The 27784-nt window shown below is 36.0% G+C and overlaps 1 protein-coding gene across 1 annotated transcript in view; it reads right to left on the reverse strand.

Moving 5' to 3' along the window:
* Nucleotides 1-27784, reverse strand: part of Plxdc2 (plexin domain containing 2) — a 420433-nt gene that overhangs the window by 203080 nt on the left and 189569 nt on the right. The window contains exon 3 of the mRNA XM_046423047.2: nt 2934-3080. Within this exon, the coding sequence (XP_046279003.1) occupies nt 2934-3080 (147 nt within the window). The remainder of the gene's footprint in view (nt 1-2933; nt 3081-27784) is intronic.

Consider the following 27784-nt stretch of genomic DNA (forward strand, 5'->3'; position numbering starts at 1 on the left):
GCTAGAACAGTGGGGTGTCCAACCCTGGAAGTATTGAAACATGAATTTCTGTGTACAACTCTGGAAGCTCAGACAAATTATATTTACTGAAGAGAGAATGTGTTTAGGAAAAAATTTTAAAATTCTAGTAAGTAAATTTATTAAAGTTTTAAGATACATAATTTATTTAAATGTAGGTTTCCAAGATTTTCTGAAAAAAAAAAGAAAGAAAGAAAGGAAACTAAGTAATTATATCAATCCAACTGCTATAAATCAAAGTGTGTGCCCGTGTGTGTCTGGGTAGGTTTTTGTGCTTGGGTGGGCTTGTCAGTGTGCTTTGTGTGCATGTGTATGTATGTGTTTGTGGTACTTCTATTGGTATAACAAAGTGGGTATAGAACTGATTTCTAACTCTAAAAATTTAGCTTCAATACACATGAAAACCCAGCCACATCAACATTCATGGCAGCTTAATTCACAATAGCTAAACTATGGAATCAACCTAGGTGCCCTTCAACAGATGAATGGATAAAATAAATGTTGTACATACACACAATGAAATATTAGTCAGCCCTAAAGAAGAATAAAATTATGGCATTTGATGGTAAATTAATAGAGCTGGAGAATATTACGTTAGGGTAAATAAGCCAATCCCAAAGAACCAAAGGCCAAATGTTTTCTCTGATATGTGGATGCTAATTCACCACAAGGGTGGGAGTTAGGGAAGAATAGAGGCACTCTAGATTTGGCAGAGGGGAGTGAAGGGAGGGGAGATAATCTGAGGGTAGGAAGGATAGTAGAATGAATCAGACATTATTATCTTATGTCCATATAATTACACAACTGGTGTGATTCTGTATCATGTACAACCAGAAGAATGAGAATTTATATTCCATTTGTATGCATTCTACTGTCATTGATAACTAATTACAGCAAATTTTAAAAACATACACACGAAAAAGCAAGAAATCAAGGAACAACAATGATAGGGTAACTCAAAGAAAGGTTTCTAACAATTATATTAAAAATTAATGCATGGAATACCAGAAACATTACAAGAAGAACATCCTTCTATTTCTGTTTAGGCCTGCTTCGGGATTTGAAAGCAACCACGTCAGTCCCACAGGAACAAAAAGAAAGAATGGATCCTCTAAATCATCATAACTCTTCCTGAGACAACCAGAAAGCTGAGGTCACAAGACAACCAAGTAAAACCTATCCCAGAGAGAAAGGAAAAAAATAAATCTTTTAAGAACAGACAGGACACACAATCTACCTCAGTTCTGGGAAAGCAGAGAACACACTGATGGCCTTATCAGTGTGTAAAAAGAGATCAGCTCACATTTTACCTGATGAACTTTCCTCTGCCTTTAGGTATCACCCACAGTGACTGACACCCAGACTGGACTGCATCATAGAATCCCCACGTGGACAACTAAACATTCAAACTCCAGGAGGTGTGTTTTATACTAGTAGGCACTGTCTTATAATGGGAAGGCAGCCAATTACAACAAATTCTGGGTTGGCATTGTCTTAATCTTATCTTTCTCATTTTTTTAAATTCTTCTTTTAAAGATCTGCTCTAAATCATACAGTGATTCATTTCTGAATCTATCATCTTGCCTGGGATTGCCTGGGCAAAAAAAAAAAAAAAAAAAAAAAATGTGGTCTACATTGAAAGTTCTATGACTCATCAGGGAGAACTATAATTAATTTCCATTTAACTCTTTCAAGCTGATCTCTTAGCAGAGGAATATCTGTATATAAACAATGAAGTCCATTGCCAAATCTCTTTATATTGAACATTTATGAAATCAATGCCTTTCTAAATGAATTCAACCACTGGCTCCATTAACTCTACTTTTATATCAATAATGATAATAGCATCCAGGAGGCTAAATTCTCTTTGTTTTCACTTGAAGCCATACTAAACTAAAGACGATGTGCCAGTAAAACAAAGGAAATTTGAAAATGCTAAATTAGGCATCTAACAAAAAATGATGACCAAGGTGCATTCCATGATCAAAATGTGACCAATTTTACACACACATTTTGAGCAAGGGCTTGACCATCTGCATGAACATCCCAACTTCACCACTTACCAGTTGGACATTTGAGTAGGTTCTCTGACATTTCCAAGACTTAGTTCTCAGATCCGCAGTAACTAAATGTTAGTGATATTCAAATCATAGGATTATTGCAGAGATTGAAAGAGGCTGGCACACAGGATATCTATTACTGTGTAAGGTCAGTAGATATCTTGGCTGGTATGAATATTTCCTTTTATCTCTGCTTAACAGATGCCAAAGAAGTTACTCACAACAGCTAAATCATTTATTGAAGGAAACAAGGCCAGGCTTACAATGATCATATTGATGCCTCCTAGATTTTAGTCTTTCCCTTTATACTGGACTTTTTTCACTTAAACCTATTATTTGGTCTACATATGTTATTTAAATCACTAATGATTTTGGTGAAATCTTTTCCAAAACCAACAACAGTAAACCCACATAAAAAGGAAGCCAACCAAAGTCAAGTCATATTTTTAACCTTTATTTTATTTAATAATTTTTATGTGGTGCTGAGGATTGAGGCCAGGGCCTTGCACAAGCTAGGTGAGAGCTCTACCATTGAGCCACCACCCCAGCCCCCAAAGTCAAGTAATTTTTAAAAACAGTTCCATTGACTCATGAATTATAAAATTAAAAATAATAGAAGGTGAACCTTAACTTTGAATCCCCGATTAAAGGTTGGTTCAACTAATGGTGGCAATTCAAAACAATCCTCTTATTGTCTTTAATATTTTTATGCAGTTATTGATGTATATTGCAGTTACAGAACTGAAAACACATGGAAAATGATCACACAGACCAGGCCATATACCAATTCATATGCCAATTAATCCAACAAACTTTGTAGCGGAACAAAAGAAACCCTAATGCCAAAGCACTTACTGCAGCTTGCCGATGAGTATTGGAGAGTATTCCATGAATCTTCACTTTGTCTTTCTCCATTTGGTCTATGTTCACCCACAAATCCCGGCTGGCAGAGTCAGATGGGCCATATATCCGAGATATATAGTAATTGTGATCTGTGTCCTCCTGCAGAACAAAGAAGAATTTATATCAAGAACTGAAATATTGTTCCTAAAATTCTCTTTAAAAAATTCTATTGACATTAGTAGTTTTAGTAGTCTTCAAAAGAGCAAAATACTATTTAACGATAAAGAAAGTGAATTAAGATGATGAAAATAATATACACAAAATTAGCAATCCTCTTTAAGGGGCACTGTTAAGTAATAAAATTTACAGCCAAATAAATTTTCTGTGTACGGCTATCTTTTCTACCACAATAATATTGAATCTGATTGCTGCCCAAACAAAAGATGTCTTTTTTGAAATATTTAATAGAAGTCTGAGCTATAATTACTATTGAATGACAACAAATTGAAATTTCTTTTATTTAAAAATAAGTTTAGAGCAAGGCCTCTGTTCAGTTAATAGCCCTAAAAATTTAGAGAATATGTATTCCCCTTTAATCTAGGTTATTAATTTCTCCTCTTATTTGGATTCTCATTATTGGCATCACCATGGTGTCTTTCACAACGCTTTTATTCTTTGTGTTTCCCACTCAATGAAGAGATTGAAATGTTTAAAAAAGTAATTTTGATGAGGAACATCCAGAACAAATCATACAATTCTTGGCTAATTATGATTGCATTTTTTTAAACCATAAAAATAAAATTGTGCTTATCAATTTGAGAAGTCCTTACATAGAATATACCTTAAGACATTCGGGTAAATGTAAGAAAAATGTTGATTGAATTGAAGGATTATGATTTGAATAATAAAGATTGGGATATCAATTCTGCCCAATGCATTTATTAAGTATTAATTAAATAAATTACAAGTACTTTTGAAATTTGATCTAAACAAAAATCCTATATACTTTATCAGAAGTCATCTTATATATATGTACATCATTATATATATATATATACATGCACTATATATATATACATATATAAATGATACCACTGACTACAGAAAGGAAAAGAATATTCTACATAGTATTCTAAAGGGATTTTTGCCTCATGACCAAAATAAATCATAGGACCCCAATGCAAAGGTGGAGAACAGTGATTAGATGTTAACAGAGAGGGAACTTTTTTCTTCCTTGATAAACCTTATAGGTAAACCTCCAACCAGACTTTGGGAATCCCATTCAAAGGTTGTGGAAGGAAAAGAAAGTTAGCAGAGAAGGAAGAAAAAATGTGAGAAGACAGCAGAATAGGATGCCAGGAAGCCCACGGGAGCTTCAAATCCTCATGGGCTTTCAATCCCTGCCTTTTAGAACATCATGGCACTGACTCTAATCCTTTGGATTCTGTGAAACAAAGAGCATGGCAGTCTGTGCCTCCATATTCAGCCCTCCTAGCTGTCCTGTGCTTCACCACTGGAACCCCAGGGGTGAATAACAAGGAAGGTGGGCACCTTCCTTGATAAGAGCACACACTGTTAGAGTCTGTAAACAAGTCAGGATGGCGCCTGGCATTTTGCCAGAGGGAGTGGTTTGTGAAGTAACGCCAGCGAGCCATTAAGTGTGCAGATTCCTTATTGGTTGACTGCTGTATCAAGTTTATGTTAATTAGATAAGCTGTGTGGAATGTATAAATACCGCTCCTGTCCTACAATAAAGGGCTTCCACTCCTGCTGTATCAATCTACACAAGTTGTTCGTCACCCCCCGGTTATTTTACTGCAGCCGGACTGCGGCAACACACCACTTTTCACATGTCACTCTTCCAGCCACAGAGATTGCGGGGCACATAGTGCACATGTGCTAAGAGGGACCTATGGGCAAGACGCTCAAGAGAGGAAATAACTTCCATTATCCTGACTATTGAGAAATGTATATGTGAGACTTGGAACTGCTACCTGTTTTGCTGCCACGTGGAGGCCCTACCTGAAGATATAGCAAACACATACAAATACATAGAATAATAAACATGGCCAAGAAAAAGCCAGCTCTCTGATCAAGTGTATTTAAGTGTGACCTACTGCTGAACCTGTTCAATCTCTTTTACTTTTAAATCACCTGAAGTTATGTGATTGTCAACGAAAGGAATCCTTGTTAAAAACCAGCTTTCTCTTACTTGAAACCAAACTTCAGCAAGGTTGATTAAGGCAACTTGGACAGATTTATAAGTCTGCATGGCAAACATCTCTCATTTAATTCTAGTATTTCTAGGTAATCACACAGCAGAAATGGAAGCTTGTATAAAACTTGCCAGAAATCATCAGGGGTGAATAACAAAAGATGTTTCATTTAATTTTAAATGAGTGGTATGGAAGAATGGCTTTCAACATTGAGTTGCAATAAAAAAATTAAAATTTTTATCACTATTGCTGTTATTATTATAAAGAGTTCAGCAGCACTAAGGTCAAGGATATAATATTTAGGCAAATTAAAAAATATATTTTATGATGCCGCCAAATTCTCATATAATTACTAACTCATAAAATTTCCAACTTGCAGAATGGAATTCAGTATAAATTTTAAAATCAACATTATTAAAAACGTAGCCATTTTTCTTAATCCCTGAATCTTTGCAATGAGTCAATAGTCTTGAAATTATCATAAAGAATGCCATTGTATTAAAATAATGAATTATCTGCAAATATGCACATAAAACTTTATCCAATTACAATAAATTTCACTGACATGTCTATGTGAAAATACACTTCCATGTTTTACTTAAATCAGAGCTGCCCAAACCAATATCCCATCTTTGAACATATTGAAAAACTGAATACGAGGGGACTCCAAGATGGCCCCGAATAGAGTGCATCACACCCCGTGTATCGCGCCACTGCGAAGGTGAATAATGAGTTAGAAAGACAAAAAACTATCTTGTTAGGAAATTACAGCCAAATGGGGGTGCACCGAAACCTAGAGGAAGGATTTCCAGCACCCAGGTCCGGTAATTGAGTCTCAAACACGAGCCAACTGTGTGACCAGAGAACCGGGCTGACTGATCTGCACAGCCCGCCCGCAGCTACAGACGGCGGGGCGCCACCGAGAAGCGACCAGCAAGCAGGGAGAAACGTTGCTGCGGATTCTGTGGAATCCTGCCGGCTGAGCCCTCACTGAGCCTCGGGCTGAGTTTGGGATTTCAGACGGGGAAGGAAGCGGTACAGTTCTATCCCCCACAACGGAAACTCCACCAAGGAAACCAGCGGCCACCATCTTGGAGAGCTGAAGTAACCACCGCCACTCTCTGACAGATTGCAACAATAAAACAGGTGTGTGTTACTCAGCTCATCTCCCATACAGCGGGGAATTGGCATAAAATCTCTCCTATGCTTTCCAGGGGAGGGATTATCAGAGCGAGCCTGCATAAAGACGTGGGGAAAACTAGAGACACCTGACCTTCAACTCACCCTCCCATCAGCAGTGAAAACGAAACCTGTCTTGCCAGCGCTGGGGGAGGGGCAAGCGGAAAAAATCAAAACAATAGAGTGCCGGGGTTCCCAACAGCCACCCTCCACACCCAACAAACGGCAGGCCCAGAGTACAGTTTGAACTGCCGAGAGGCATCACTCAGGGGAAATCTGGTCTAGCAGAGGAAACCAGGACTAGCAGGAGAAACCAGATGACTAGAGGCAAGGCCCGCGCGACTGGTCGGCTGGAGACTGCCCGCCCACCGGCGACCTAGAGCTGAAACCAACCAGAGACAGTCCAGTCCCACCCCCCCATTCGGACACCCCGGCAAGGAGCCTGGGGCCCGCCATAGCAGAGAGGTGACGTCACTGGAGCTCGGCGGTCGGAATTCCTTCCCAGCAGAATCCACTTTAGCAGGCATAGTCTACCAACACAAAGGAGAGACAACAGATATATACAAAACCAAAACAAATCTATAGAAGAGAGCAGAAACACAGCAATCAAATAGAACTGGAAAGTAATGTGAACATCATGAAAAAAACAAGGGAAAAAAGGAGTACAAACAATGCAGGACAACTTAAATCTACAGGAGGACCTAGAAGCATCAGAAACATGGATAGGGAAAGAACTCAAGGCATACCTAACTCAGATGGAAAGGAATATTAGAGAAGACATGAGACAGCAAGTCCAAGCAATAAAAGTATATTTTGAAAATAAATTAAACAAACAAATTCAAATGGCAAAGAATGAGCTTTACCAGGAGATAGAGATCTTAAAAAAAATCAAACAGTAATCCTAGAAATGCAGGAAACTATAAACCACATTAAAAACTCAAACAAGAATATTACAAATAGACTAGATCAAGTAGTAGTCAGAACATCAGATAATGAAGACAAAGTTTATCAACTTGAAAAGAATATAGTCAACACAGAAAAGATGCTTAAATCCCACGAGCAATCTATTCAAGAGATATGGGATGTCATAAAAAAACCAAATTTGAGAGTCATCGGGATAGAAGAAGGAATAGAGATTCAAACCAAAGGAATGGACAACATATTAAATGAAATAATTCTAGAAAACTTCCCAGAGATGAAAGATGGAATGGATTGCCAAATCCTGGAAGCCTACTGGACCCCAAACATTCAAAACCGTAATAGACCAACTCCAAGACATATAATTATGAAGATAGCCAACATACAGAACAAGGAGAGAATATTAAAAGCTATGAGAGAAAGGGGGCAGATTACATTCAGGGGTAAACCAATTAGGTTAACGACTGATTTTCCATCACAGATTTTGAAAGCGAGAATATCCTGGAACAATGTATTTCAAACGCTGAAAAATAATGGATTCCAACCAAGAATACTGTATCCAGCAAAATTAAGCTTCAGATTTGACAATGAAATTAAAATCTTTCACGATAAACAAAAGCTAAAAGAATTCGCAGCCAGAAAACCAGCACTGCAAAGCATTTTGAGCAAAATACTACAAGAAGAGGAATTGAAAAATAGTGCCCAAAACTAATAGCGGGAGGTATCTCAGTAAAGGGGGAGGAAAATAACCAAAAAGTAAAAACTAGCCAAACTAAAATAAATAAATAAATAAACATGACTGGAAGTACAAATCATATTTCAATTGTAACCTTAAATGTTAATGGCCTAAAGTCACCAATCAAGAGACATAGGCTAGTAACCTGGATCAAAAAAACAAATCCAACAATATGCTGCCTTCAGGAGACTCATATGATAGGAAAAGACATACACAGGCTGAAGGTAAAAGGTTGGGAAAAATCGTACCACTCACATGGCCCTCGGAAGCAAGCAGGAGTGGCCATACTCATATCGAATAAAATCAACTTCAAACCTAAGTTAATCAAAAGGGATAAAGAAGGACACTATATACTGTTAAAAGGAACCATCCACCAACAAGACATAACAATTATCAATTTGTATGCACCAAACAATGGAGCTGCAACGTTCATAAAACGAACTCTCCTCAAGTTCAAGAATCAAATAGACTACAACACTATAATTATGGGTGACTTCAACACACCGCTCTCACCATTAGACAGATCCTCTAGACAAAAGCTGAATAAAGAAACTATAGAACTCAACAGCACAATCAATAATCTAGACTTAACCGACATATATAGAATATATCAACCATCATCAAGTGGATACAAGTTCTTTTCAGCAGCACATGGATCCTACTCAAAGATAGACCATATATTATGCCATAGGGCAACTCTTAGTAAATATAAAGGCGTGGAGATAATACCATGCACCATATCTGATCATAATGGAATGAAACTGGAAATCAATGATAAAAGAAGGAAGGAAAAATCCTACATCACATGGAAAATGAACAATATGTTACTGAATGATCAATGGGTTACAGAAGACATAAAGGAGGAGATAAAAAAAATTCTTAGAGACAAATGACAATACAGACACAACATACCTGAATCTATGGGACAAAATGAAAGAAGTTTTAAGAGGGAAATTCATTTCTTGGAGTTCTTTCCTCAAAAAAAGAAAAAAACAACAAATAAATGAACTCACACTACACCTCAAAAACCTAGAAAAGGAAGAGCAAAACAACAGCAAATGTAGTAGAAGATAAGAAATAATTAAAATTAGAGCAGAAATCAACAAAATTGAAACAAAAAATACATTGAAAAAATTGATAAAACTAAAAGTTGGTTCTTTGAAAAAATAAATAAGATCGACAGGCCCTTAGCCATGCTAACGAAGAGAAGAAGAGAGAGAACTCAAATTACCAACAAACGGGATGAAAAAGGCAATATCACAACAGACACTACAGAAATACAGAAGATAATTAGAAAGTATTTTGAAACCCTATATTCCAATAAAATAGAAGATAGTGAAGATATCGATCAATTTCTTAAGTCATACGATCTACCCAGATTGAGTCAGGAAGACACACACAATTTAAACAGACCAATAATAAAGGAAGAAATAGAAGAAGCCATCAAAAGACTACCAACCCAAAAAAGCCCTGGACCAGATGGGTATACAGTGGAGTTTTACAAAACATTCAAAGAAGAATTAATACCAATACTTTTCAAGCTATTTCAAGAAATAGAAAAAGAAGGAGCTCTTCCAAATTCATTCTATGAGGCCAACATCACCCTGATCCCAAAACCAGACAAAGACACTTCAAAGAAAGAAAATTACAGACCAATATCTCTAATGAACTTGGATGCAAAAATTCTCAATAAAATCCTGGCGAATCAAATACAAAAGCATATCAAAAAAAATTGTGCACCATGATCAAGTAGGATTCATCCCTGGGATGCAAGGCTGGTTCAATATACGGAAATCAATAAATGTTATTCACCACATCAATAGACTTAAAGACAAGAACCATATGATCATCTCAATAGATGCAGAAAAAGCATTCGACAAAGTACAGCATCCCTTTATGTTCAAAACACTAGAAAAACTAGGGATAACAGGAACTTACCTCAACATTGTAAAAGCTATATATGCTAAACCTCAGGCTAGCATCATCCTAAATGGAGAAAAACTGAAGGCATTCCCTCTAAAATCTGGAATAAGACAGGGATGCCCTCTATCACCACTTCTATTCAATTTAGTTCTTGAAATACTAGCCAGAGCAATTAGACAGACAAAAGAAATTAAAGGCATAAAAATAGGAAAAGAAGAACTTAAATTATCACTATTTGCGGGTGACATGATAATATATTTAACAGACCCAAAAGGGTCTACAAAAAAACTGCTAGAGTTAATAAATGAATTCAGCAAAGTGGCAGGATATAAAATCAACATGCATAAATCAAAGGCATTCCTGTATATCAGCAACAAAACTTATGAAATGGAAATGAGGAAAACTACTCCATTCACAATATCCTGAAAGAAAATAAGATACTTGGGAATCAACCTAACAAAAGAGGTGAAAGATTTATATAATGAAAACTACAGAACCCTAAAGAGAGAGATAGAAGAAGATCTTAGAAGATGCAAAAATGTACCCTGTTCATGGATAGGCAGAACTAACATCATCAAAATGGCGATATTACCCAAAGTTCTCTACAGGTTTAATGCGAGGCCAATCAAAATCCCAATGGCATTTCTTGTAGAAATAGATAAAGCAATCATGAAATTCATATGGAAAAACAAAAGACCCAGAATAGCAAAAGCAATTCTAAGCAGGAAGTGTGAATCTGGAGGTATAGCGATACCAGATTTCAAACTGTACTACAGAGCAATAGTAACAAAAACAGCGTGGTACTGGTACCAAATCAGGCAGGTGGACCAATGGTACAGAATAGAGGACACAGAAACCAATCCACAAAATTACAACTTTCTTATATTTGATAAAGGGGCTAACAGCATGCAATGGAGGAAGGATAGCATCTTTAACAAATGGTGCTGGGAAAATTGGAAATCCATATGCAACAAAAATTTTGAATTTGAATTTTGAAACTGAATCCCTTTCTCTCGCCATGCACAAAAGTTAACTCAAAATGGATCAAGGAGCTAGATATCAAATCAGAGACACTGCGTCTAATAGAAGAAAAAGTTGGCTCTGATCTACATATTGTGGGGTCGGGCTCCAAATTCCTTAATAGGACGCCCATAGCCCAAGAGTTAATAACAAGAATAAACAAATGGGACTTACTTAAACTAAAAATTTTTTTCTCAGCAAGAGAAACAATAAGAGAGGTAAATAGAGACTCTACATCCTGGGAAAAAATTTTTACCCCTCACACTTTAGATAGAGCCCTAATATCCAGAATATACAAAGAACTCAAAAAATTAAACAATAAGATAACAAATAAACCAATCAACAAATGGGCCAAGGACCTGAACAGACACTTCTCAGAGGAGGACATACAATCAATCAACAAGTACATGAAAAAATGCTCACCATCTCTAGCAGTCAGAGAAATGCAAATCAAAACCACCCTAAGATACAATCTCACTCCAGTAAGATTGGCAGCCATTCTGAAGTCAAACAACAATAAGTGTTGGCGAGGATGTGGGGGAAAGGGTACACTTGTACACTGCTGGTGGGACTGCAAATTGGTGAGGCCAATTTGGAAAGCAGTATGGAGATTCCTGGGAAAGCTGGGAATGGATCCACCATTTGACCCAGCAATTGCCCTTCTCGGACTATTCCCTGAGGATCTTAAAAGAGCATACTATAGGGATACTGCCACATCAATGATCATAGCAGCACAATTCACAATAGCTAGACTGTGGAACCAACCTAGATGCCCTTCAATAGATGAATGGATAAAAAAAAATGTGGCATCTATACACAATGGAGTATTACGCAGCACTAAAAAATGGCAAAATCATAGAATTTGCAGGGAAATGGATGGCATTAGAGCAGATTATGCTAAGCGAAGCTAGCCAATCCTTAAAAAACAAATGCCAAATGTCCTCTTTTATATAAAGAGAGCAACTAAGAACAGAATAGAGAGGAAGAGCATGAGGAAAAGATTAACATTAAACAAAGACGAGTGGGGGGAGAGAAAGGGAGAGAGAAGGGAAAGCATATGGAAATGGTAGGAGACCCTCAATGTTACACAAAATTACATATAAGAGGTTGTGAGGGGAAAGGGGGGGGGAAGGGAGAGAACTGAACAATAGCAGATGAGGTAGAGAGGGAAGATGGGAGGGGAGGGGAGGGGGGATAGTAGGGGATAGGAAAGGTAGCAGAATACAACAGTCACTAATATGCCATTATGTAAAAATGTGAGTATGTAACCGATGTGATTCTGCTATTTGTATTTGGGGTAAAAATGGGAGTTCATAACCCAATTGAGTCAAATGTATGAAAGATGATATATCATGAGCTTTGTAATGTTTTGAACAACCAATGGAAAAAAAAAAAAAGAAAAACTGAATACTAGAACTTGGTATTTGACTTTTCTACCCCAAGCTTGCCAAGTTGTCATAGCAACTTTTTTTCCAAGACAAAGACAACTTACTGTTTACCTAAGAATGTAGACATACAAATTGTGAAATTCCAGAGAAGTGTTTGGCTCAGATATTCAGAAAAGCCATACACCAGACATCCACCCAAATGTGATATTTTAGCACTGCTAAATTATTCAAAACACATCTTGTTCTTTTTTAGGAGTAATGGTATTTAAAGAGTCATTAAAAGCCATTCTGGAAACAAAAGTTTTTATTTTCTATTTGAAAGCAAACTATTTCTAATACAAAGAATATGAAACAAAACACTACTGTGATAGGCCCAGTTGCCAATTCATTTAAGAAACTAACTGCTACTGAAAGTAGATGGCACAGTGGGTGATGAAAATCCCATCAATTCATGTTTCTCAAAAATGCCTGGAAATGTGCAGCTGTAGAGGAACAGAAGACATAAACCAAAGACACACAAGGCAAGTCATCTGTCAATCAGGCTACTTGATTTCTGCTGCAAATGATCTCTTCTCTCATGGGTACTGAGATGATTTTATGAAACTTAATTTTTTCAGATGCCTCACATTGTTGGCTTATGCAGCAAAGACATTGGAACCCCACATCCATTTCATTGAGGACTTAAAAACTATCAAGACCATACCGTATGACCATCACTGTACTAGTCATTTCATATGCATGGATACATAAAGGTTCTTAGGTAAAATTATTTAACACTGAATTAACTGGCTACCTCTTCAAGAGTGCTCCATAATCAATAAAGGAGAGTGTGAATTTGAATGGTTCTTCTCAGGTGTTAGTAAACACATTACATTCTTACAAGAATGATTTCACAAAGAATATATATTTCACTTTAAAATAAAGCCTTTTTTTAACTTGGAATGCTCTAATGGGGCACTGATTTTTTTAAAATTCTTTATTCTAGTCTGTTATATATGAAAGCAGAATGCATTACTGTTCATATTACACATAGAGAGCACAATTTTTCATATTTCTGGTCGTATATGAAGTATATTCGTACAATTTGTGTCTTCATACATGTACTTAGGGAAATGATATCTATCTCATTCCATCGTCTTTTTATCCCCATGCCCCCATCCGTTCCCCTCCCACTCCTCTCCACTATAATACTCCTATGCTCCCCCTCTTAACCCCACTATGAATCATCCTCCTTATATCAGAGAAAACATTTGGTATCTGGTTGTTTGGGATTAGATAATGTCACTTAGTATTATATTTTCCAGCTCTGCCCATTTATGTGCAAATGCCATGATTTTATTCTTTTATTGCTGAGTAATATTCCATTGTGTATATATACCACATTTTCTTTATCCGTTCATCTTCTGAAAGGCATCTAGGTTAGTTCCACAGTTCAGTTATTGTGAATTGTGCCGCTATAAACATTGATATGGCTGTGTCCCTATAGTATACGGTTTTTAAGTCTTTTGGGAATAGACCAAGGAAAGGGATAGCTGGGTCAAATGGTGGTTCCATTCCCAGCTTTCCAAGGAATCTCCCTATTGCTTTCCATATTAGCTGCACCAATTTGCAGTCCCACCAGCAGTGTATGTGTGTGCCTTTTTTTCCCACATCCTCACCAACACTTATTGTTGTGTTCTTAATAGCTGCCATTGTGACTAGAGTGAAATGAAATCTTAGTGTAGTTTTGATTTGCATTTCTCTAATTTCTAGAGATGTTGAACATTTTTTAAATATATTTGTTGATTGATTGTGTATCATTTTCTGAGAGGTGTCTGTTCAGTTCCTTGGCCCATTTATTGATTGGGATATATATATATTTTTTTTTTGGTGTTTAGCATTTTGAGTTCTTCTTTTTTTTTTTCATGCTTCCCAGAATGGTTTATTGTACAATGATAATTCAGTGACCTTTCTGAAATATAGATATATTAACAGCAACCTGATTTGTTTAGCGGCTGGTAATGTTATCACGTCATACACACAAACCAATGAGATGAAAAGAAAAGGAAAAGGAAACACATTAGAGGCCAATTCGACTATTTAAAATGAATTGTTGTCATCTCCATTTTAGTATGATTGATGCAAGTACCTGAAAAATCTGTTTTTTTTCTCATCAGTCTTGTCTTGGATGTTAATGATCAAATCTTTTTTGAAGAAAAACTAAGAGGAAAATGTTTTCATACCATCTTTATGAAGCTTATAATTTGGAAAACACTTCAAAAATACTAAGTAGGAAATATGTTACATAAAGAGAAATCATTTGGATATTATTATTTTGAGAAAATTGGAAATACATATTTTATGATAGATTAAGATTACTTCTTTTTTTTTAAAAAAAATTACTGTTTATTATACTTTTTAGAAATAAACAGCTAAAAGTATTTAATTGTGACCTAAAAAACTAACTGTATTGCACTAAGAAACCAAATGGAATGGTAAAATAGCAAAATGAGAAAAAGAGACAACTGTACTCAGTTAAAAATGACAGAGAATAGGAGTATATAAAGAGCAGAATAAATATAATTAAATGGTGAGGACACAGAAAACAGTCTTGAGGAACATAACACATGAAATGGAAAAAAATGAGATAAATGTCGAGGACAGATATTAGGAATAAATATTTGTTTTTCTACCTCAAAATTCATATGTGAAAGCCTCAAATCCCAATATGCCTCTGTTTGGAGACTGGACCTTCATGGAGGTAGTTAAAGGTTAAATGATGTCATAACTTTGGGGCCTTGATCCCATAGGAACCAAGGCCCTGATAAGAAAGAAAAAAAAAAAAAACCATGAGATCTCTCTCTCCTTCTTTAACATAAGAAATCAGCAAGTCCCGAGAAAATCCAAGGTAAAATTTTGGATACTACAGAATTTCCTGGTGAGGTTTCTCAGAGATTTCAAAGAGAAGTCCTACAGGTATCTAGAAAGACAAATCAAATTGTGAATAGAGAGAAAATAACATAACATTTAGGGAAAATGATGTCTACAGAATTCAGAAAATGAAATTGTGACTTGAAGAATTTTTTGCTCAATGAAATTGTAATTTAAGTATAAAGGCAATAGATTTCTGATACATCCAAACTCACAGAAAATATATCACCAATTCGAACTTCTTGAATATGTAGTACCTGCTTACAAAATCAAGTAAACTCAGGGACTAATCAAATTACCTATCATAGAAATTCTGCAGAACCATTGTCTGTAGACAGCATGTCTACAGATGGGAACAGAGAAGCTAAGGTAAACACCTAGTGGTGGGCCCTGATTCCATGAAAATTAAATTAACAGAAATAGGTAATTTAGTTATTCTGATTCTGAATCAGAATATAGTTTCTATTCACCATAAAAATATAGAAATAATAGAAATATGATTATCTAATGTTTCATAGCAGGTAATAGATAAACTTGAAGTTACAGAAATATCATTTTTAAAGTAACAAATTCAAATGTTTAATTTTGAAGATAAAATCAAAAGGTAAAAGCCTGAAACTAATGGCCTAGAGTTTCCATACATGCCACCAAAGACTAGGAGAAAAATATTAAATTCATTAATTTTCTTAAATGTGGTCCTCATGGTATAATCCTAATTTACAAAATTATTTCTTTCTACATATGAATACATATTTTATTCATCTCTCTATATACGTATGTATATATGTGTATATATATACGTGTATGTGTGTGTGTATTTGTGTGTGTATATATGTATGTATATACACACATACACATATACATACCCTCTCTGTGTAAAAATATATATCAGATATATACTATATACTGATTGGTAATTTTTAAGAGATGGGATTTAGATGAAAATTCCCCAATCTATATTATTTGAATTTTTATAATAAACCAATTACATACAACTGTTTTATTTTTCATTTTCTTCATATAAAGCTTTAAAAAATATTTGAAGATGAACAAAGATATCAATTGTCAATTCTCAAAACCAAACTACCAATTGTATCGAGAGGCCTCAGGGCACATGCTGTGTACAGCTAATAGTACTTTAAAATTTTTCTGACAGGGGATTTGATGAGTTCGTATACAAGAATCCTTTAATAAACTAGATACTCAACATAGGGTTTCAGAATTAAAAACTAAAATTACTATGAATAATGGCAGATATACAAATTTCCATTAAATCTTTTTCTTAAATTATTTGGTTCAATAAATTAACTAGTGTACAATCTAATCATTTGTACTACTTACTGTCAATGAAATTCAGTATTAACAGAAACATAGAGAAATGTTCATTTATACTAATTTTGGAGAGAGAAATTTAAATTTGAGTCTTTTGTTTTCTATTTTTTTCTTTCTTTTTTTTTTTTTTTTCGGTACTGGGGATTGAACCCAGGGATGCTTTACCACTAACTACACCCTTAACTCTTTCCATTTCTTGATTTGAGACAAGGTCTTGCTAAGTTACTTAGGGTGTCGCTAAGTTGCTGAGGCTGCCTTGAACAATGTGATCCTCCTGCCTCAGTTTCCCGAGTCACTGGGATTACAGGCATGCATCATTGCACCCAGCTGAAATCTGAATCTAAGATGATTCTATGTTGCAAGCAATTTATGGAAGCATTGTCATAACATCTCTCTTCTTTGTTTGCCTACTTTACATAGAAATCATTAATTTTACGTGTCTGAGACACATAGTTTTAGTGAGAAGCATTGTGATAGAGTGCATGGGAGGTAATTCTGTTGAATTACTCAATAGTGCTGCTGGATCTCAGTGATGCTTATCACCAAGAGACTCTTTATGAGTTGCTTATTCTTTCCCTTCAGTTATCACCCCAGTGTAATCTGCTGGCTTATTTCTAGGGCCTATTTCAGGGATCTCAACAACAGGCAGCTACATTCTAACAAATTTGTGAGTTGGTAAGGGACTGTGGGGAAGGGCTTGCTGGGAGGACATGGCCATAGTGACTGAAGACATTACATTTGCAGGCAGGTAACTGACCACTTGTTCTCACAGGCTTGGTCATTAATAAGTTTTGTCACTTTTAGTGGAGTCAATTATACATTTGGTTCATTTCAGTATGAATTTTTCTACACACTGAATGTTTTTCTCCCTGAGAGAAAACCATAAAGAAAGATAGCAATCTTGGACCCTCAGGACCCTTCAGCAGAATGACTGGTGATCTCAGCTGGATTGAGGGTACATGGACTTTTTCAATTACATTAGGTGAAGGTCACCTATAGGAAGTAGGTCTGGAAATATATTTAAGTCATATCAGTTTTTTTTCCCCCTTTGGTACAGGGAATTGAACCCATGGACACTTTACCACTGAGTCACATCCCTATTCTTTTTATTTTTTATTTTGAGACAGGATTTCACTAAGTTCCAGGGGCTGGACCTGAATTTGCAATCCTCATGCATCAGTCTCCAGAGGTGATAGGATTACAGGCCTGTGCCACTACACCTGGCCATATTAGATTTTTTTAATTAATAATTAATGAATAATAGTATTTAGCTTTCTTTCAATAGATTATGAAAGACTGAAATTACACTAACATATTTAAACACACTTTTAAAACATATGAAGAAAATATAAAGTGTTTGGCATAATTAAATAAGCAATTTCAGCATGATGGGAACAATTACATATTACTTTTGAATAGTCTTTAGTATATATCAGCAAATACTGCATTCATATCGACTCCAGATAGTAATAACATTTATATGGCATATAATTCAATTTACTGTCATAGTGTTAGAAAAATTAAAATCAATCTCCTCTTGGCTCTGTCAGATTATTGCAATAGTTCTTGTTATGCACATCTTTTACATTTGATTCTGTTTCTTACACAAATCTTCATCATTTACCTAAAAATTCTTACCCACTTGACTTAATTACAGCATGGACTATGCCCTGTAGCAATAATTTGACTATGACATTTATAGGCAGTGTTTATTTTACCAATTTAGTTTAACCACCCCAAGACTGTAAGATTAGTAGAGTGGAATAAGTGTGTGAGAGAATTTATGATAAAGTCAGAATATTGTGCAACATATAATTTGTAGGATTCCAGAAATATTCCCATTATTAAAGTTCCCATTTTCCTGATAATAGACAAGATTGTCCTCCACCCTGTTCAGAGCTGGATGAACCATATGGCCAAGGAGAAAATCACATACCTGTGATAATTCAAAATAAGAACAAAATTAAGACTCTACAACTTAATTTAATTAAGTGAATGCCTAGATATACAGTCATTTGAGATGTGCTGGCATATATTTTTATTGGGTTATTTATTAAATGAAATAATGTATTTTCCATCTGGATATATCATACCTTTATTTATCTGTCCCTAGTATAACCTTCAAACTTTGAGAGAGTGCAGTGTATCATTCTCTGGGGTGGAGTGGTAAGACAGAAGAGGCCAGAAAGAGAATCTGGGACAGTGGTTTTAATGAATTATTAATAATCGCAGTTTGTCTTTCATAAGTTCAAGTAAGTAATTCCCAATCAAACATTGGCCACTATAGAGGTCCATTAAAAGGGATTCTTTAGGGCTTCAAAAACCTTTCAAAAAATGTTTAATCAAAAAAAAAATTTAAAATATGAGATTTCTATTGTCATGCATAAAATTAGCATTAAAATAATCTGCACAGAGGAGATTAGGTTTGAAGAACAGATTCTTACTTTAAATAGTCATTGTAAGTTCTGTGTAAGCGCGATATGAACCAGACCTCTCTGCAAATGCCTTTTAACTTAGCTTCTAAAATCATATGACCACAAGGCAAATAGGAAGTGATTGATAGATGTATGTCAGATTGCCTGATTTAAGTGATTCTCACCAAAACAAGTAAGTGCAGTTTGAATAGCCAATATAGTTAGCTAGTTATAGTTAGCACTGGTACCATTTCAATAGGTACTTAATCATTCTTACTGATAAATTGTAGATCTGTATCAAGATTGCAGGCAAATTCATAGACTGTTTGCACAGGGTATAAGAACTAACTCTTGGGAACATTATGCATCACTGTGCAAATTGAATAAATTATATGTCTTACATCTGATTGCACTACTATTTCTCAATAGCACAATAAAATTGTGATGGGTAAAAAGCACGTCCATTTCAGAGTGCCACTGAATGTCTGTATAATTTTTGGCATAGCATGTTTTTCCAATTAGTTGAAAATAAACAACAATTATGATGTAGTTGGCCCTAAATGTTTATGAAATCCAAAAGATCATTGTTATTTAAAAATATGGAAATTTTTGTTTTAGATTTGCTATCTATGGCCAGGCCAGAAGTTGGATATTATCTACATACTGCCTTAATCAACTTGCAATACTATAATAAATGTCATAAATTGGATGCCTTAAAAAACAGAAATTTATTTCTAATAGTTCTTGAGGCTGAGAGGTCATCCAAATGATTTTCAGTGAGAGTTCCTTTTCTAGGTTATAAAGGGCCACTATTTTAGTGTGTCCTCACAAAGTGAAGACAAAAGTTCTCTAGATCTCCTCCTCTTCCTCTCATAAGGACACCAGTTACATGGGATTGGGGTTCCACCCCTATGAATTTATTTAACATTAATTAGTTTCTAAAGGCCCATCTCTGAATACAATCACATTGGTTACTATGGTTTCCATATATGAATTTGAGGAGGGAGACAATTTAGTCCATATGGATATATATGGTTGTTTTATGAAGTATGTATATATGTATGTATGTATATATATATATATATATATATATATATATCCATCCAGATGTGTTACTTTGGAAAACTATTCATTTTATTGAACTAATAAAATTATCATTTAAGATTTCTAATGTAAGACAGCTTTTGAAAAATCCAAATAGTTCTGTCTTGGTCTATTTCTTACAGAAAAATTAAAATATGAACCAACCACAATCTATGCAGTCTGGGTATTTCAGGTGACAGATATATTAATACACTTTTACTTAAGGTTTTTTCATACTATTATTCATTCAATGTCATAGAAAAATGATTTCCTGCAGTCTTTTTTTTTCTTCTTTTTTTCCTAACATATCTGTATTTTCAAAATTTTCGTATCCTAGATTCAGGCAGTGATTAGCAAAGAATAGAGAAACCATGAATGGAAATTTGCTAGAAAATTCATCATCACTTGGCATATTTAGTACTATGAGTTGAATACTACTTTACCATACTACTTATCATTTTTTCAAATAAAGTAAACTTTCTGAGCCTATATTTTCAATATTCAATATTCAATGGAAACTAGAATAAAAACAGTCAAATCACAACACTGAGATAAATATGTCAATAAACACTGGGAAATAGGTAATAATAAATAAAAGGTTATTAGATACTACATTTTGAAATTTTTTTAGATGTTGATGGACCTTTATTTTATTCATTTATTTATATGTGGTGCTGAAAATCGAACCCAATGTTGCGCACATGCTAGGCAAGTGCTCTACCACTGAGCCACAACCCCAGCCCCTAGATACTACTTTTATTAACAGAAATATTCCAGGGAAAAATCTTCAAGTATTCCAAGATATTATTATTATTATTTTTTTTTTTTTTTGCCAACTTTTACTGAAGCAGGAATGTTCCTCCAAGATTTGTATTTATCAGAGTAAGTATAGTCTCTGTTCCTCCCATCTATCACTATGGGCTTTTGATGTTTGGTCCTTTATTTTAAAACTGAAAAAACAGGTAATCATCTATACATGAAAACTAATTAGCAAGGAGTTAATGTTTATGAGCCTATAATATTCCAAGCCCTCAACATAGCATATAATATACATTATATATTCAGTCATTATAATAACTCAATGAATCAAGTCTAATTTTAAAAGAAAGGCTGAGATACACTGAGTAGCTTCCTGAGTACCATGTAATTTTCAGGGATATAAAAGCAGTTCCGGCACTGATACATCCATGTTCATAGTAGCACAATTCACAATAGCAAGACTGTGGAACCAACCTAGATGCCCTTCAATAGATGAATGGATAAAAAAAAATGTGGCATTTATACACAATGGAGTATTACTCTGCATTAAAAAATGACAAAATCATAGAATTTGCAGGGAAATGGATGGCATTAGAGCAGATTATGCTAAGTGAAGCTAGCCATTCCCTAAAAAACAAATGCCAAATGTCTTCTTTGATATAAGGAGAGTAACTAAGAACAGAGTAGGGTCGAAGAGCATGAGAAGAAGATTAACATTAAACAGGGATGAGAGGTGGGAGGGAAAGGGAGAGAGAAGGGAAATTGCATGGAAATGGAAGGAGACCCTCAGTGTTATACAAAAGTACATACAAGAGGTAGTGAGGGGAAAGGGAAAAATAATACAAGGGGGACAAATGAATGACAGTAGAGGGGGTACAGAGAGAAGAGGGGAGGGGAGTGGAGGGGAGGGGGGATAGTAGAGGATAGGAAAGGCAGCAGAACACAACAGACACTAGTATAGCAATATGTAAATCAATGGATGTGTAACTGATGTGATTCTGCAATCTGTATATGGGGTAAAAATGGGAGTTCATAACCCACTTGAATCAAAGTGTGAAATATGATATATCAAGAACTATGTAATGTTTTGAACAACCAACAATAAAAAATAAAAAAAAATAAAATAAAATAAAGTACAAAAAAATAAATAAATAAATAAAAATAAAAGCAGTTCCAGTGCTGGGGTTGTGGCTCAGTGGTACAGTGCTTACCTCCCATGCAAGGGGCACTGGGTTCGATCCTCAATACCACATAAATAAATAAAATAAGGTATTATGTCCATCTGCGACTAATTTTTTTTTAAAGCAGTTCTGCATGCTTCCAAACTCTATGCTCCAACAACTTCCACAGTATTCATTTGAAATTATTAGTTTTAGTATTTTAAATAAACATAAAACTTGTTCCAATGGGTCCCAAGGGGCTGTTTATCAGGTTTTCTGTGAGAGCTCTCTCATTGGCCTTCCTACTTCTATTGTTTCCCTTCACTCTCTTCTCTACAGAGTAATCCTTTTAAAGCTATGATTTAGTCGTATTTCTCCCCTACTCTTCAAAGGCCACACCTCCAAAGTCTTTCCCATAGTTAGTCAGCTTTTTGTTGCTTGGACCAAAATACCTGATAAGAACGACTTGCAGGAAGAAAAGTTTATTTTAGGATCACAGTTTCAGAGGTTCAGACCCTGGCCGTCCAATTCCGTTGTTCTAGACCCAAAGTGAGGTAGAGCATCATGGTGAGAGGACAAGTCTGAGGAAAGGTGCTCAGCTCCTGGCAGCCAGGAAGCCCAGAGAGAAACAGCAAGGATCCTGGAATGAAATCTGACCCCCGAGGGCAAGCCTCCAGTGACCCACTTCCTCCATCCATGCCCTACCAGTCACCACCCAGAAGTCACTCAAATTATGAATCCATGAAACTTAATTCACCGATGAGGCTACAGTTAGTATAATCTAATGCTTTTGCCTCTGAACATTTCTGCATCTTCTACATGAGTTTTGTTGTTTTTAAATAGTTCTGAGGATAGGACTCAGGGCAAGCACTATACCACTGAGATACAATCCCCAGCCAACATGAGCTCTTTTGGAGGAACCTCATAGTCAAACGATAACACTGGGCTTGATTTAACCATCTCTCCAACTCACCCTCTTCCTCACCTTCTCTACACAAACCATACTGGCTTTCTTCTTGTTCCATGACTATGTCAAAATTCTCCAGCATCACACACTGTACCCGCTGTTCCATGTGTTGAGAATTTGAGGATGACAGTCCCCGTTGTGTCATGTTTTATTTCTGAGTGTGCATAAATTGTTTAAAAACACTGTTTTACAGATATCTATCTATCTATCTATCTAGTTATCTGTATAAATATATCTGTCTAAATCTATATATTATATGTATAAATTTATATATCTATGTGTGTGTTTGTGTGTGTGTGTAGAGGGAAAAGGAGAAATTCCTTTTTAAATTTGTTTTTTTATTAATTACATCCCTCTAACCCTTAGAAAACCTCTCTGCATTTTGTCCATTGCTATATTGGAACACTACCTGGTACATTATGGTGACTGAACCCATAGTTGTTGATCTTAGAGCTTTTTACATTTCACAAGGCTATTTTTTTAATTTTTGCTTTTGCCCCTTCCTTGGAAAGAAGCCAGAGTAGTAGATTTTTCTTAACAGCAAGGAAGAAATCATATATAAACTGATTCAATCCATTTCCATGCTCTCTTAGAAAAACTCCAAGTCACTGTATTAGCAACATGTTGCTGGGCCTGTGGTGACCACCCCATGCGTGGTGACTGTAAACAATCCTCCATGTGTTCAGGACTCTGCAGGCTGGTGAGGTGTGCCTGGCTTGGTGGAATGGTGGTTCTGTGCTATGAGGTGACTGGTGAGCTCACTTCTGGTTTACAGTCAGCTGGCATGGTATCTGGGGGGTGGCGAGTACCAGGTGGCCACAGTCACATGTTTAGGGTTTCCATCTCCATTTGCTCTCTCATTCTAAGAAGGTAGATTAGGTGTCTTCACAAGATAACAGAAACAAGTGGGTAGAAGTATAAGCTATAGCACCTCCTGAGCCATTGCCCAGAGACTACACATCATTACTTTATCACATTTATTTGATCAGAACAAGACACAAGGCATAGCCTAGATTCCAAGTGTAGAAAGATAGATCCTAACTCTGTGTGGAAATGGAGAAATTTGTGGTCATTTTGAACCCATCATACTATCCAAATTGACCCTGAATAGTTGAGCAGTTTGGCTATGTGTAAATGTAGAGTCACTATTTTAGTCAGCTTTTTTGCTACTGTGACTAAAGGACCTGACCAGCACAATTACAGAGGAGGAAGAGTTTATTTGAGGGCTCATGGTTTCAGAGGTCTTAGTCCATAGAAGGCCAGCTCCATTTCTCAAGGCTCCAAGTGAGACTGCTGTTCCATGTGTCATGACAGGAGAAGGTAGCAGAGGGGAGCACCTCACATCATGGTGATCAGGAAGCAGAGAGAGACTCCACTCTCAGGATACAAATATATCCACTAAAGTCAAGCTTTAATTCCCAACTCCTCTAGCCACACCCCACCACTTCACTTAATCCCATCGGGGATTAATTCACTGATTAGGCCAAGGCTATTTCCCAGTCATTTCTCCTCCAAACCTTCATATGTGAGCTTTCAGGGTCACCACATCCAAACCATAACAGTCACTCTGTCCTCAATGACTGGTTTCTAAATGAAAAAATTAAAAGCTAGTTTCAAATGGTAAAGTCTTCTCTTCTAGGATCACATCTTCCAAGCAGGAAAACCTTGTTGGCAACTCACTTAACTTCAGGTAACTGAAGTGGAGGTCCAACAAGGGCAAGAGCGAAGGGAGACAGATTTCAAACACAGAAGCAAAAAGAACAACAACAACAAAATCACAAACTGTTGAACAATTTTGTTTGAAAATGACTGATGATAGATTCACACAAATATTTTCACAATATGGTTATGCTGACTTTGCAGGAAGATCCACTTTCAGATCTATAAAGCTGGCATTTACATTTTGCAATAAAATCACAAGATAGCTTGAAGAGCTTTTTATTTTAGTGCCATCTGAGAAGTGTGTTTGCCTTTTTTTTAATCTCTGTCTTGCAAAATCACCAAGGGGAAAACATCAGTGTTATTAGTTTCTCACTCTCTTAAGAACTAGCTAGAATGACCCCAAGAAAAATTGATGCTGATAAAATATTCAAGAGAATGTAGTTGAAGGAGAAAGGTGTGCAAAGTGGCCTATTTATTTACAACCATTTCTTTTAGGTGTCACTCATTTAAGTTAACAAGCATTCCTGATGCTCTGATTATGTGTGTGAGAGGCCTAGTCCTGGGGGCTGTAAAGGGCAATAAGATGCTTATGATATATGTATACAGTTCTTGCTCTGCTTCAGCTGGCAATAGAGTAAGATAACATAGATACTCAAATATCTCTGTTGCAACCAGTGTAAGATAGCTATTGTACTAATGGCAGACTCAGTAACGTGAGCCTTCTAAGAAGGAGAAAATCTCATTCAGTTTTAGTGATAAGAAAAATAAGGTTCGTAGAAGTAATCGTATCTCTTCTGGGCCTTGAAAAATGAATTGGAAATTTAAACAGTCATTTCAGTTAGAAAGATTGATCCAAGTATAGGGGAAAGAGTAGAAAAAAAAACTAGGAATATTACAGAAACAGAACAACAGGCACTTATAGGGAGTACAGTCAGAAAGGCAGAATCTACAACTCACAAACCAGTGAATGTCAGTCCAGAAAGACTGAGCTTTGTTCTGAAAGCAGCTTAGGCTTGTGGAATAAGGAGAGGGAGGGTGGATTTGGAAGGAAAAATCTAGAAAAGAGGATGGACTGGAGAGTGGAGAAATTAGAAACAGACATTGGTTTGGAAGCTATTTCAATAGGCTAAGAATAAAATCATAATAGCTCAAATTTGGTTGCTTAAAAGAATAAAAGGGAAAGAGGTCATGGTAGAAAAGGATGTGAAGAATTCAAAAGATTTTGCAGTATTTGAGAGGAGAAGGGCTTTCGAAAATGACTCTGAAGTATTCAGTCAACATAACGGGGACAGCCTGGAAAGTTCAGAGTAATTGGTGCCACTCAGCATTTGAAAGCAGAACTTGACATCTGTATACATCATTCTAAATGATGGAAAACAGATAAAGCAAAATAAATATCATAGGTTCCCAAATACAGCACATACAGAAATAAGGTCCAAGGAGAAATAAGCAGATTTAAGTGAGGATATTCCAATAATACCTGCCATTCTGTTTTTCTCTCACCAACTACTTGAATATATACTTGAGGCGGAACAGTGCCAGAATCTAACAAATACCTTTGAACTACTGTGTACTGTGTACGATCACAAATTTGTCTGCAGGTTAGAATCACCAAAACCATGTCAGACACCATACCAATTAAATCAGGATCTTGGGTGGGATAGAGTGTGATCCAAGATGCAGGAAGTGTGAGAACCACTGCAAAAGAGCAAAGAACACTAATCAGCTGAAATGCCACTGAACATGTCCCAAGTTCAACATGATCATGCCCAAACCAGAAATCCATTTTTAAAAAAGAATCCTACTTATTAGTAGAGAGTAATCAAAATGTAAGAACTTCACTCATGTCTGTATTGAACTTGCTACTTTCCAACCACATATGGTAAGGTTTATGGTTCAGAGAGCTATAGGAATAACAAATAGTCCTTTGTCTCTCTTTGAAATGGTGACCCTTGAAGTTCTTCCTGTGCTTGAAATCCCTCTTCATGAAGTAAGCTGTGTCCATTTTTTTCTTCAGTGGTAGATATTGGATCTAGACAGTTTCTGAGATGTTTAATGAGTATTTCACAGGTTGCACCTATATTTGTCCCAAACACTACACATGTAGAATCCTCAGTTTTTTTTTTTTTTGCTGCACTCATTTAATGCAGAATTTCATGTGATTCTTCCACCTGGGGTCATACCAGCTTTGAAACAAATGTTAAGATATCTTCAAAAGTGCAGTGGATAACTTATGCTACTTTGAGATATTTGCACAATTTAAAGACCACTAGCCAGTCTTGGTGACTAGCTTAGCCCATTGGTGTTGACATAGCAGAATAGCACAAACTTGAGAATTTATAAGTAAACAAAATTTATTTTCTCACAGTTCTGGAGACTGGAAAGTTCAAGATTAAAGTGCCAATGCTTGGTAACGGCTTCTTGTTGCAGCCTCACACTATACCAGGCAGAAAGGCAAGAGAAGATGAGTACTGGGTCCTAACATGGCAGAAGGACAAGAGGGACAAGTCCTTTATATAGCAACAATAATTCATTCATGAGGACAGAAGCCTATGATGTAATAAGCATTTCCCTTAGGCCCTACCATTCAACAAAGTTGCATTGAGGATTAAATTTGCAGCATGTGAATTTGGAGTACATATTTATACCTCGGGACATAATTTTCAAGGTGGGCATGCCTATGTAGTTCAAAGCATTGAAGAGTGGCAGATGTAATGTTATCAAATGCAATGTTAAGAACACTCAGCAGAAAGAAAGTGTATTTAGCTTTGGGAGGTTTAAGTTCATGCATTTATCCTTATTCATGCATGAGTTTGAAAATTTCAGCTGACTGATTGAATATGCTCTTGTTCAGAGGTTCTTAGACTTGCCTGTGTGTTGGGATCTCACCTATCCTAGAGTCTGATTGATTTGGTGTGCAATATTGTAGCTTGGGCTCTGGAATATTTAGAAGATCTCCAGATAATTCTATTCATGATACTTTGCCCATTAAAAAGGAGGGGATTTTTCTGAAATTATATCACTTAATTATCTTTTTCTTTCCTTTAAAGAAATGAGTCACATGACTAAAGCAACTGGTTCAGTCTTGGTATTGGCATTTGGTATCTTTGAGTGGAAACTCACAGAGAGGAGTCCTCTGTTTCCAGGCGTTTGTAGTTCAAATGTAAATCAGCTGCATTTTGATAAACTAACTTCT

The sequence above is a fragment of the Marmota monax genome, unplaced genomic scaffold, assembly GCF_021218885.2.
Source record: "Marmota monax isolate L192 unplaced genomic scaffold, Marmota_monax_Labrador192_F-V1.1 WCK01_AAM20220418_F8-fsc00098, whole genome shotgun sequence".
NCBI lineage: Eukaryota > Metazoa > Chordata > Mammalia > Rodentia > Sciuridae > Marmota > Marmota monax.